The sequence below is a fragment of the Homarus americanus genome, unplaced genomic scaffold (genome assembly GCF_018991925.1).
Source record: "Homarus americanus isolate GMGI-L3 unplaced genomic scaffold, GMGI_Hamer_2.0 scaffold16894, whole genome shotgun sequence".
NCBI classification, from domain to species: Eukaryota; Metazoa; Arthropoda; class Malacostraca; order Decapoda; family Nephropidae; genus Homarus; species Homarus americanus.
Window position 1 is genome coordinate 6,619,429 of NW_024746541.1, and position 14,380 is coordinate 6,633,808.

Here is a 14,380-nt window from a genome sequence, read left to right on the forward strand (position 1 = left end):
GGCATAGAGATTACTATCGTCTGCAAATAAGTTGTATTTTTTGAGTGAGCTGGCGTGGACTCTATCGTTTATGTACAAGAAAAACAGTACTGGACCGAGAATGGAACCTTTGGGGGTCCCCATACAAGATTGGCGAGGAGTCAGATTGGTGATTATTATAACAGACATACTGCATCCTCTTGGTCAGATATGAGGTAAACCAATTGTGGGATAGGCCCCCTAATGCCGTAATGTTCAAGCTTTGAAAGGAGGATGGTATGGTCGACAGTATCGAAGGCTTTAGAGAGGTCCAAGAATATACCGACTGTGAACTGACTGTCATGAACGGAGTTTAAGATGTCATTAGTAAAGGATAGCAGAGCACTCTCAGTCGACCTTCTAGCTCTAAATCCAAATTGGAAGTCTGTAAAGATGTTATTGGCATTGCAGAAGGAATTTAGTCTACTACATGCTAGCTTCTCCAGTATCTTACTCAAGGCTGGGAGGACTGATATGGGGCGGTAATTCTTGAAAAGGCCTTTGTCCCCAGATTTTTTATATGCAGGGTGAACTTTAGCAATTTTCAGTTTATCAGGAAAGACACTACTAGTGAAGGAGGAGTTACAAATGTATAGGAGAAAAGGTAGTAATTAGTGGGCTACTTTCTTAATGATGCTCATTGGTATATTGTCTTTGCCTGCTGGTACAGCAGTTTGCTGTGTGTTTTGCAGGTAGGCTCTAAATTCCTCATGGTGATCAGGGATGCACTCTGCAAGATTTTTGCCAACATTAATAAAATATTCATTGAAGTGGTTGGCAATGAGGGAGGGTTCCGTTACGCCCGAATCATTTATCATATAAGCTGAGTGGGGGGCCGAAGGCTGAGTGTTCCTGTTCTGAATAGAATTTATGACATTCCAGGTTTTCTTACTTTCGCCTGATGCTGACTGGAGCTTATTTGCATAATAGCTACGTCTGGCATTTCTAACTGCTTGATTTACTCTATTTATGATACTTCGGTAAGCATCACCGAAAGTTATGGATTTTTTTGCAAATTTCCTTTGGATTTTGTATTTTTCTTTTATCATTATCTTAATTTCACTTGTGATATAGGGTTGGAAAATGGATGGAGCCCGTGCCTGCTTATGTACGAGGCGTCAGATGCTTGTCGAACATCCTAGAATATCCCAGAGATGCCTGTGAGATTCTACATGTACAACGTTCTACTCTGACAGAAGCTTACAATCATATCAAAAATGATGCAATACAATCTAGAGTATTCTTACATAATTAATACTTCAACATCATCAAAATATACACGAAAATTTCACTAAATTTGCCAAAATGACTGTTGCTGATAACAATCAAAATACCTATTTAACAAAAGTATAATTCGGAATTATGCCTCGGTATAACAGCAGGTAAAAGTTGTAATTTAATATATATATTTTACAACGACTATTACCCCATAGGTTACCTATCTTTACTCACGTTTATCTCTCCTGTAGTAGTGATACCAGCAAAGGCAAAAATAAGGTGAGTGCAGATGTTGGGATCAACGTCTTCTACATCGAACATACCGGGCCCTTGGCGATACACAGCCCAAGACGCCATGTAGCACACCATCACGCTCTCTGGGCACAAAATAGGAAGTCAATAGCGGTCTGTGGCTGTAAATGTTGCAACATGAATCCTGTGTGAGTTGTGCCCTGCAACACGGTCATCTAAATGTGGTTTACGAGTTGTATGGTCACGATTACACCTCAACACAACACACTCAGTGGGCCGGTCACTACTCATACACCATAACTTTAAACACACTACATTCCATCTCCAAATATTGTATCTTTATCACTATACGTTGTTATTGATACACCTTTCTATGGATGATAAAATATCGCATAAAATTGATTCAAATATTGCTTAAGTCTGTTAGTTTTGGGGAAAATCTTGACAGACTGGATCAAAGAACTAAACATGGTAGTCAAAAGAAAAAGCATCTTTTCCATCCATCCATGTCCACAGGAGTTCTCCCTTCTCTTTAGTCTTCTAAATGTTGTAAGATACGTAGTTTTAGCTATCTCCCAACTCTTTTTTTTCTTGTCTCTCCTGGATTCACTTACATTGTTTTTTTTCATCTTGTTTTCTCTCTCTCTCTCTCTCTCTCTCTCTCTCTCTCTCAAGGTATCCAAGTCATCTCATTGTAGATTCTTCGATCAGGTTTACACCCTCATTTTGACGTTTCTTATTCTTTCTCTTCTCTCTTTTCTCCAGTCTCCGAACACAGTGGATAAAGTATATTGTTTTTGCCAGGAGTGTAGATTCAAACCAATACATTAATAATGGAATCAACACTGCCTCACATATTATATATTTCGTCTTTCTTGTCACATATAGACCTTTGGTTATTGTTATATCTTTTTTTTTATATCTTAGTTTACTTAATGGCCACCGAAACTAGAGGTGGTAATGTCGAGGGAAGAAGGCCAGTTACCTGTGTAGGATAACTCTCTCACTCTCTTTTTTATTACCTCTGTCATGGGAATGTGCTTATTATATATATATATATATATATATATATATATATATATATATATATATATATATATATATATATATATATATATATATATATATATATATATATATATATATATATATATACTTCGCTGTACCGTTGTAGTGGAATTTACATACACAGTTAATGAACTATTGATGTAAGAAGAAGTTTTGGGGACTGCACAGTAGTTGCAAACAGGGAGTTGCTCAGAGGGACAGACAGTTGAAGTTCTGGTGAATTTTCTTGAAGAAAATGAGCCTCACCTGGTGCCTGATCACGCAAATGCTTATGAACAGATCTTGCAAGCGATACAAGCGGAGCAGTGAGGTATGATCTTTCTCGATGCACCTGGCGGGACAGGAAAAACATTCCTGATCAACCTTCAGTTGGCCAAAGTACGTCATCAGGGGAAAATTGCTCTTGCTGTGGCATCCTCAGGCATTGCTGCAACATTACGAGAAGGTGGACGTACTGCACACTCAACTTTTAAACTGCCTCTCAACCTCGCTCACAATGAGAATCCAGTGTACAACATCAAAAAAAGATCGGAAAAGGCAAAACTCTTAGAAAAATGCAGCCTCATAGTCTGGGATGAATGCACTATTTCTCACAAGGTTTGAAGCATTGGAGAGGACCTTGCATTACAATGGTCATTGCTGGAAACTATCGCCAGACCCTACCTGTCATTCCTCGAAGCACTCCAGCTCATGAACTGAATGCGTGCCTCAAGGCATTATACCTTTGGAGAAGTGTTCAGACACTCACCCTATCCAAAAACATGAGATTACATCTACAAGGTGATCAGAATGCTGGACGGTTTGCAAACCTTCCACTACAGATTGGGAATGGAACTTTCCCTGTTGATTCAGAAGGACAAATAATCATTCCTCAAGGGTGTGGAAATGTTGTAAGGTCCTCAACTGAGCTCACTAGCATGGTCTACCGAAACATTATCCACCAATCCTCTGCAATGGCACAAAAAAGGTGGTGAAGAACATGATGCCATATGCACTGGAAGCTACAATAGTGACAGGAAAACCTAAAGGAGATGACGTTTTTATTCCAAGGATAACTCTCATCACCACTGACCTGCCATTTGAGTTCAAGCGACTTCAGTTCCCGGTTAAAGTGAGCTTTGCCAGGGACAGTCCCTAAAGATGGTTGGGCTAAACCTGGTGTTTCCTTACTTCTCTCATGGACAGTTCTATATTAGATGCTCCAGAGTGGGAACTGGCAAAAATCTGTACATACTTGCTGCTAATGGCAAAACAAAAAATGTGTTCTACCTTAATGCACTAAAGTGAGACAATGTGGAGCCTCCCGGAAGGTGGCGTCCTACCGTGGCCTAGCGAAAGAGCCGCCCGGAGGGCGGCGATTCCGCTAGTATATTTATATATATAAAACAAAGAAGTATGTCTGTGTGTGTGTTTGTGTATATGTGTGTCCGCACGAGAATCTCGGAAACTACTTTACCGATCTGCAGTGATGATGGATGGGGTTATATGTAGTGATGATGGATGGGGTTATATGTAGTGATGATGGATGGTGTTATATGTAGAGATGATGGATGGTGTTATATGTAGAGATGATGAATGGTGTTACATATAAAGATGATGGATGGTGTTATATGTAGTGATGATGGATGGTGTTATATGTAGTGATGATGGATGGTGTTATATGTAGAGATGATGGGTGGTGTTATATGTAGTGATGATGGGTGGTGTTATATATAGTGATGATGGATGATGTTATATGTATTGATGATGGATGGTGTTATATGTAGTGATGATGGATGATGATGTTATATGTAGAGATGATGGGTGGTGTTATATGTAGTGATGATGGGTGGTGTTATATATAGTGATGATGGATGGTGTTATATGTACAGATGATGGATGGTGTTATATGTAGAGATGATGAATGGTGTTACATATAAAGATGATGGATGGTGTTATATGTACTGATGATGAATGTTGTTATATGTAGTGATGGGTGGTGTTATATATAGTGATGATGGATGATGTTATATGTATTGATGATGGATGGTGTTATATGTAGTGATGATGGATGGTGTTATATGTAGAGATGATGGGTGGTGTTATATGTAGTGATGATGGGTGGTGTTATATATAGTGATGATGGATGATGTTATATGTAGAGATGATGGATGGTGTTATATGTAGAGATGATGAATGGTGTTACATATAAAGATGATGGATGGTGTTATATGTAGTGATGATGGATGGTGTTATATGTAGTGATGATGGATGGTGTTATATGTAGAGATGATGGGTGGTGTTATATGTAGTGATGATGGGTGGTGTTATATATAGTGATGATGGATGGTGTTATATGTAGAGATGATGAATGGTGTTACATATAAAGATGATGGATGGTGTTATATGTACTGATGATGAATGTTGTTATATGTAGTGATGGGTGGTGTTATATATAGTGATGATGGATGGTGTTATATATGTAGTGATGATGGGTGGTGTTATGTATAGTGATGATGGATGTTGTTATATGTAGTGATGATTTATATCTATATAAAACAAAGACGTCTGTCTGTTTGTCTGTGTATCTGCACGAGAATCTCGGAAACTGCTTTACCGATCTGTAGTGATGATGGATGGTGTTATGTGTAGTAATAATGGATGGTGTTATATGTAGTGATGATGGATGGTGTTATATGTAGTGATGATGGATATTGTTATATGTAGTGGTGGTGGTGACGGTGGTAGTGACAGTGGTAGTGGTGGTGATGGTGATAGCGGCATGTTTGTGGTGATAGTGGTGGTGGTAAAGACTGTTTGATAGTAGTGGTAATGATGGTGGTGGTAATGATGATTGTGGTAGTAGTGGTGGTAGTGATGATGGTGGTAGTAGTGATGGTAGTGATGGTGGTGCTGTATGTATTGATGATGGATGGTGTTATATGTAGTGATGATAGATGGTGTTATATGTAGTGATGATGGATGGTGTTATATGTAATGATGATGGATGATGTTATATGTAGGGATAATGGGTGGTGTTATATGTAGTGGTGATTGGACAATAAAATAATAACAGTTTAATGCTGAAAAAATATACTTTACTGTGCCGTTTTAGTGAAAAACATGGTCGAACTTACATACACCGTTAATGAACTATTGATGGAAGAAGAAGTTTTGGGGAATGAACAGTGAGAGAATGTGGACTCCACATTGTGGAGCCTCCCGGAGGGTGGCGTCCTACCGTTGCCTAGCGGATGAGCCGCCTGGAGGGCAGTGATTCTGCTAGTGTATATATATATATATATATATATATATATATATATATATATATATATATATATATATATATATATATATATATATATATATATATGCTGATAATCACAAGGAATGAAGAAAACACGAAGTTCCCATGCGCTTTCGTGTAATTCACATCTTCAGGTGGTGAGTACAGACTGTACTCACCCCTGAAGATATGAATTACACGAAAGCGCTTGGGAACTTCGTGTTTCTTCTTTCCTTGTAGTTATCAGCATATACCTAGATCACGCGCACCTACAGTGATTTACTTGCATATATATATATATATATATATATATATATATATATATATATATATATATATATATATATATATATATATATATATATATATATATATATATATATATATATATATATGACTTCAGAAATGGTCTTGTTACGTGAAAACCGTAGTTTCATAACGAAGAGGAGAATCAGGGAAAACACAAACATCTTGACTGAGTTGGGTTTCTTTAATCACTGTAATTTTTTAATACTTTTTTTAAACTTTTTGTTTTCTGGGCTCTGATGATGGAAAATGATTTTCCGAAACGTTAGTGATTAAAGAAACCCAACTTAGTCAAGATGTTCGTGTTTTCCCTGATTCTCCTCTTCGTTATAGGTAAGGGTGTTATCATGTTCATTTGTTTGCAGTGGTACCTGATAGATCATGTGTTTTTAGTTGATTTAGCTTAGACCTTTCAAAGCTGCGTGTCCAGGGTTATGTTACAGTATTTGGGGCCAACCCTCGGTCACCATTGACCAGCGTCAATAATAATTGACAACACCAGGATATGAAAAGAAGTTTTCAGAACGAAATTTGTATGTTTATATCTGTTGTGTAGCTCGTTTCTATGGAAGATATTTTTTCATACTGGTCACTCGTATATTTGCAGGCTGAATAGCCACTGCATAATAGTACATAATAGTATAATAACCCGCCTCATTCTCATCGAGTATTAATGATCGACCATATTCCATGTTAAGGCAGTAGACATACTGTCTCTCCAGTCTTACTCTTGTGTAGAACTGCGTAGAGGAACCCTGGTATGTGACCTATACAATTTCTTTGGCAAATTGGTAAAAAAAACTAAGTTATTTTCTTAAAGGACGTCTACAGGTAGATTTAGCCAAAAAATTTTATGAAGCTTAGAGACACTATTAAAATAAACATTACGAAAGCAACACCACCACCTCAACCAAAGCTACGAGAACACCACTCGCACTGCTATAAGAACAATACCGCTCCTTCGACCATAGTATGAAAACACCACTAGCACATCACTAATATCTACAGTACAAGAAAGCTTTCACCGCCATCACGATCATTGTTAAGAGAATACCATCACTATCCTTACATAAACACCACCATCATTAGTACGAGAACACCAACACTACCACAACCATCACCACAAGAATACCCTTACTACCGAAATAAGTAGATAAATAAAAAATAAATAAATAAAAAAAAAAAAAAAAATAAAAATAAATCAGTAAAAAATGTGAAACTTTGGGAATGTGAGAACTGTGCTTATTTTGTTGAAAACTTGATTTTTTTATACACTGCCTTAATCACAGTTCATATTAACTTTGTCTTTAACAGCCTGGGTCTGTCGCATGGTAACAAAGTCATTGTGACTCGGGTCACCCTACCTCCCTCATTCACATTTACCAAACATTACCTACTTGCTCCTTCGCCCCTAACCCTTCTTGCCACCAGTGATGCAAGTCTCGAAACTTTTTTTCTGTGTTTTGGTCAAAGTTGCTTAGGTTTCGGTCATGGTCTCGGATATCTGTGATCTCTAATCTTGGCTTGAGATCTTTTGAGACCACAAACTTGTGTATAAATTTTCAGGTTTGTCGAGAGGGAAATGTCATAGTTGTTAAATTTGGGTTCGGGTAAGGAGAGATATCTCACTTTAGGTCCCTATCTAGTCTTCATCTGGGTCTTAAATGTTTACCCGAAGTAGTAATTTTAACGGGAGCGGTCAATTTTCTTTGGCAATATCACCCATATCAATATGGCATTTACCACTGTGCTAGTCTGTTGTGTACCAGTCCAGAATGTGTTTAGCCGTGGGAAATACTAATGCAGTCCCATAAACGCTGGGACCTTAGGAACACATTGCATGTTTTAAATAAATAAAACAAATAAAATACCCTATGAGGCTATGATGAACGAACCTATATATTCGATTTGGCCCCAATAGATAAATAATAAGTAAAATATGTGTATATTCTATTATTCACAGAAATTAATATACTCGTAACTTTGTAGCTGATACACACACATACCCACATTAGTTGGTAAATATTTCCATATTTTAGAATAACATTGATCCTCCTAAATCCATGCATTTCAAACCCTCAAAAATATTTTAGTTGTATGATTGAGACCCTAATTTTTTAAGCCCCTTCCCCTCCCCCTAAAAAAAATAAAACAAATTAAAATAAAAAAATAATTCGGCCTTTGCACAGGCATATAAATAAATGCGGGTCGCCTGAAGATTCGCCCTAAGCCCTTACCCGTAGATTGGGCCTCAGCATATGTCACCTGGAGGACTCATCTTCAGGTAATCCATAAATGCTAAAATTATTAAAGGTCCTGATCTCGGTTTCGACATCTAATGGTCTCAGTCTCAGAAGATATATTTCGGTCTCTATAGTCAGGTATTGGTCTCGGTCTTGGTCTCTGCCTTTATGATATCGAATATCAATGCCTCCCCCCCCATCCCCCCCCTCACACACACACACACCCCATATCACTCATTCTCCACACACGCTGTCACCCAGATACTGTGAAGTAAATATATTCATAATTAAATGTTTATTTCACTCCAGTATATCTAATGTTCTGCTATTTCATAATTTTTGAAAGAAAAACAAAGATTCCAATGATGTTACACCACAAACATTTAGTAGAACACCATTACCACCACGCCCATCAGTACGAAAATTAACCATCAACATAGCAATCACTACGAGACCACCACCACCGTCACTACGAGAACACCACCACCATCATTATAACAACATCAACATCACTAAGAGAGCTCATCACCATCACTACAAGAACACCACAACCGCCAATATGAGAACATAACAACTATCATCATCACTATGAGAACTCCACCTCCATCACTATGAGAACTTTATCACTATTAATACGAGAATACCACCAACTCCATTACGAAAACATCATCATCATCATCATAACGAAAACACAACCACCATTACTGTAAGAACACCATCATCACTCTGAGAATACCAGCACCACACTTCACCACTACTACGAGAACACTACCATCACTATAATCACTACGAGACCACAACCACGACTAGAACTAAAATATACCACAGTCACCTTCACTACGAAAACAACACCACTAGAACCATAGGTATATTTAAAATAATAATTATAATTTGCTTAATAAAGTAAGTGGTGCCACTTTGTCTGCCATGTGGACATAATATGGTTAAACTGCTAAACATTCGCTCATCTCAGTACACTCCAAAGGAAAAGTCTGCCAGGTAATGGCTGGAAGGGGAAACCAGTTTCTGGAAAGACTACCTTGTAAGTAGAGATGTCATAGCCCACTCTTCCACTTACATTACACAGCACCAGTATTCCACAGTTTCCTGACAATTTCACTCTTTTTTTCGTATACGCAGTATTCACTATAACTAGAAAGACCAAGGCACAGAAAGCTCAAACTGCGGAGTCGAAAAAGATGGTTTTAGCCAAGAGAAGGCGAAGAGAGGAGCTGGGTATCACTGATTCACTAACGCATGCAATACATGCAAGTAGAGGGCCAGACATCACCACCCTTCTCTTTCTCTACAACAAAAATTTCTGACATATTTTTTATTATAGTTAGAAACAATAGCAATATCTTTATTTCATTGATCTTGACCTGACAAACAACAAAACCTTTCATATTGTTTAGAGTATGTGTTTTTATCGAAGCTACAATTATTCCCATTTTCATCCTCTATATCTCAAAAACGGTTTAACCAATTTTCAAAACATGAAATGAAAATATAAATGTCAGAAGGAATACTAAAATATCAAATTGCAATTTTTCTCTGACCTGGGTAATCGTTCACGGATTTTTTTTTCTCCTCAATATTTTGCAGATATTTAATTTATTTTTCAGAAATAAAGGGATTTAAGACCATAATCCACTTTGAGGCATTATGGTTAAACGAATTCACACCTAGGTGGCCCTAACGCCGGCCGTCCTCGATCTCGAGGGGCGTCCATTATATTATGTTTAAATACACAAAAGATTTTCTTTTGCATATTTTTTCAGACATATAAATAATATTTACATGAAAATTATATTTCTGCCTCACAGAGTTTATCTTGAATATTTGTATCCCCAGACACGTCAGTTGCAATACAACATACTAATTGTAACGCATCGCTCACTCTCTGGCCACCCTTTGGAAATCTCTAAATGTTCTGGCCCGACAGATAGGCGCCAGCAAACACCGCCTACCGTCTCCCCCGTCTCGATATTTTTCCAGAACACCACCTGGCGCCATCGAAGACATTAATATTTTTTTTTTAGAATAGAAATGTGACATCCTAACCTAGGGTATTTAACAGGCTTCACTAAACACCTAACTGTCCACACTTCCAGCTCACTCCATCTACTTTCATCAATGTGTCAACCTGCATGGTGGTCCCTCTTTAGCGCATCTTCAGTCTCATCACAGCCAGGCTAACTTACGCTAAGTCACTATCGTTCACTATCTTTTACAATTCTGATATTTTGAACAGTTTCCTGTCATCATGATATTTAAATGTTTCCACAGGAGCCAAGCCGAAATCTTATTTGGCGGTCATACTAGAAAAATCCAATGTGGCCACCACCCATACCCTAATTTTTTAACTAAAAGTGGTAATGTCACTCTTTGCACTACCACCGAGACTGGGAGGAATGGGATTGACAAATCCAGAGGAGATTGCTGCCACTGAACATCAAAACTCAGTTAAGCTCACGGCAGCCCTCACAGACCACATAATAGCTCAAAACGCAACAGGGGAGGTGGATACCAGTAAACAAGATTCAAAGGTCCATTACGACAGAACGACAACAAGGCCAAAGTGATAAGTTGCAGCAACTGTTGCTGCAAGTACCAGAGAATTTGAAAAAAAAAGTAGCTATAGTGCACGAGGTGGGCGCCTCGAATTGGTTAACTACGTTACCGATAAGGGCAAATGGTTTCAGTCTTAATAAAGAAGAATTTACTGATGCCAATGCTCTAAGGTACAGTAGGCTAGTAAAAGGTTTGCCCTCTTAATGCGTGTGTGGCTCTTCCTATGACGTCGATCACGCCATGGTGTGCATGAAAGGGGCTTCATATGCATGAAGCATGACGAAATAAGGGATCTCACAGCAAATATGATGAAGGAAATCTGCCGTGATGTCAGGGTAGAACCGACCCTCCTTCCACTGGACGGTGAGAATTTCCAACATAGGACTTCAAACACATCCAACGAAGCCCGTGTTGACGTCAGTGCTTGAGGATTCTGGACACGGGGACAGCGAGCCTTCTTCGACATCAGGATCTTTGATCCCATGGCCGCATGTCACCGTAACTTAGCTCTTGATGCTGCGCACAGGAGGAACGAGAACGACAAGGTAAGGGATTACGGGGAGAGAATTCAGAACGTTAACGAAGGCAGCTTCACTCCTCTAGCGTTCACAACCTCTCGTGGGATGGAACCAAGTGCAAGATGCTTCTATGCCAGACTCACGGAGGTGCTATCAGAAAAGAAGCAGCAGCCCAGAAGTTATGTTACAGCCTGGATGAGATGTCGACTGAACTTCTCTCTCCTTAGGTCGGCTTTGCTCTGCCTCAGTGGAACAAGAGCATCGGCCCCAAAGCCGACAACAGCTGCAGATATTGACTATGAGGCAACAGTCACTGAATGCCGCGAAGATCTGCAGCTCAACTAACTCAACACAGATAGGATAGCTACTTAAGTATTAGGATATTTAATTTTAAGGTAATATATAATTGTGGCGAAGGTATGGTTATAAGGGGAGGTTGGAGGCCATTTTTTTTAAAAACGTCACAAGTAATACCTCTTTTGGGGGTTTGTGAGGTAGTAGGTAGTAGGCAGCTATCAAAGAGGGAGGTACTACTGCCTGGGAAGATATTGGAAGCATACTGTATTGTCTAATAGTAGACCACGCTACCATATGGCATCACGAAAATTATGACTAAGTCGCAGGATGCTAATCTGAATTTTTGCCTCAATTGTTTCTATTACCATTGACAACACAATATACATATATTGTTTCTCACTCTTGATCTATTTTCATTTTGTAGGTCTTTATTATTAATATTATTATTATTATTATTATTATTTTTATTTTTATTATTGTTATTATTATTATTGCAGTGTTGTTATTATTATTACTATTGTTTCATTATTATTTTATTATTTTTATATATGTATTTTTATTATAAATTTTACTTATCTGAATTATTTTTATTATTTTTATTATTATTATTTTTATTACATTTTCGACCCCAGGACCCGATGTGGGTCAGTGACCTGTGCCCGGGTGTGCTAATCCCCGTAAAAAAAAAAAATATATATATATATATATATATATATATATATATATATATATATATATATATATATATATATATATATATATATATATATAGGCCTATATATATATATATGCTGATAACCACAAGGAAAGAAGAAAACACGAAGTTCCCAAGTGCTTTCTTGCAATTCACATCTTCAGGGGTGAGTACAGACTAAGGAGAAGTACAAAACAAGGTGTATATATACAGAGGAGGGTGAGACCAGGTCCACAATGGTCAGGTATTAGGTAATGACCCTACTAATCTTTAAAAAGCACAGCAACGGTCGGTAGTCAGGTCAGAGGGTAAGGTGACCCAACCTTCTCACCTGGTTACAAATCTTCTTAATTACAAAATTGTCCAGTTTGTACATGCCATTACTCAAATTCATGTTGACTGCTTCGGTATGTTTAATGAGACTAGATTCTATAATGTTCCTACTGTTAATTGAATTACAAGGTAATATTGAGGAGGCATTATCCCAGTCAATGCAATGCTTGTTATCCCTCAAATGAACAAACAGAGCATTGGATTCCTGGCCTGTCCTAACACTATATTTATGTTGTTTAAGTCTAGTTACAAGATATGTACCTGTCTGGCCTAAGTAAAACATATTACATTCCTTGCAAGGAACCTTGTAAATGCAGCCACCTGTATTGTTGGGGGAGTTCTTGATTAACATTTGTTTAACAGTGCATGAGTTTTTAAATGCCACATTGACGTTCCAGGTTTTTAGTTGTAAAGGAATTTGAGAGAATTTTTGATGAAATGGTAATACTTAGAGATTCTTATGGTCGTGGGTGGGCTTGGGATCGGTTCTATAAAAAGATTTGTTAGTAATGTTCAGGCATTTGTCTATGAAAAATCTAGGGTATTTAAGGTTCAAGCCAATATTATAGATATATTTATATTCCTTATTAATGAATTCCGGGCTGCAAATTCTCAAAGCGCGTAAAAACATTGATGAAAATACTGACTGTTTGACTCTATTATGGTGGGCAGAACCTTGTTCGTTATAGCATTCGTTCGTTATAGGATTAATCCGTTCCAGGCCCCCAAATACAACCACATAACACTGAAAAATATAATATAAAATTGAAAAAAATTGTAAAAAAGTGCATAAATATGCATCTAAACCCCTGAAATAAAGAATATCATTAATACTTGTAATAAAAAAAAAACAATTAATTAGTAAAAAAAAAATTCGTTGTAGGAGTTTCGTTCGTTATAGCATTCTCAATTTTATAGGTAAAACCGTTCATTATAGGAATATTCGTAGTAGAATGAATTCGTTATAGCATACCCCACTGTATATATATATATATATATATATATATATATATATATATATATATATATATATATATATATATATATATATATATATATATATATATATATATATATATATGGGATTCGAACCCACGGCCCTGTTCGAATCCTGGCAAGAAGTGTTGATTATATGTAGAAGTCCGCGTGCTTTATTGGGCTAATGAAAAAAAAAAAAAAAAAAAAAAAAAAAAAAAAAAATATATATATATACATATATATATATATATATATATATATATATATATATATATATATATATATATATATATATATATATATATATATATATATGCTGATAACCACAAGGAAAGAAGAAAACACGAAGTTCCCAAGACCTGATCTCACCCTCCTCTGTATATATGCACATTGTTTTGTACTTCTCCTTAGTCTGTACTCACCCCTGAAGATGTGAATTACATGAAAGCGCTTGGGAACTTCGTGTTTTCTTCTTTTCTTGTGGTTATCAGCATATACCTAGATCACGTGCACCTACAGTGATTTACTTGCATATATATATATATATATATATATATATATATATATATATATATATATATATATATATATATATATATATATAATTTATTACCTT

General features: G+C 37.0%; 1 protein-coding gene across 1 annotated transcript in view; it reads right to left on the reverse strand.

Moving 5' to 3' along the window:
- The window catches only part of LOC121879338 (chitotriosidase-1-like), a 44,216-nt gene that overhangs the window by 19,460 nt on the left and 10,376 nt on the right, over positions 1-14,380 (reverse strand). Inside the window, exon 6 of the mRNA XM_042385940.1 lies at positions 1,471-1,621. Within this exon, the coding sequence (XP_042241874.1) occupies positions 1,471-1,621 (151 nt within the window). The remainder of the gene's footprint in view (positions 1-1,470; positions 1,622-14,380) is intronic.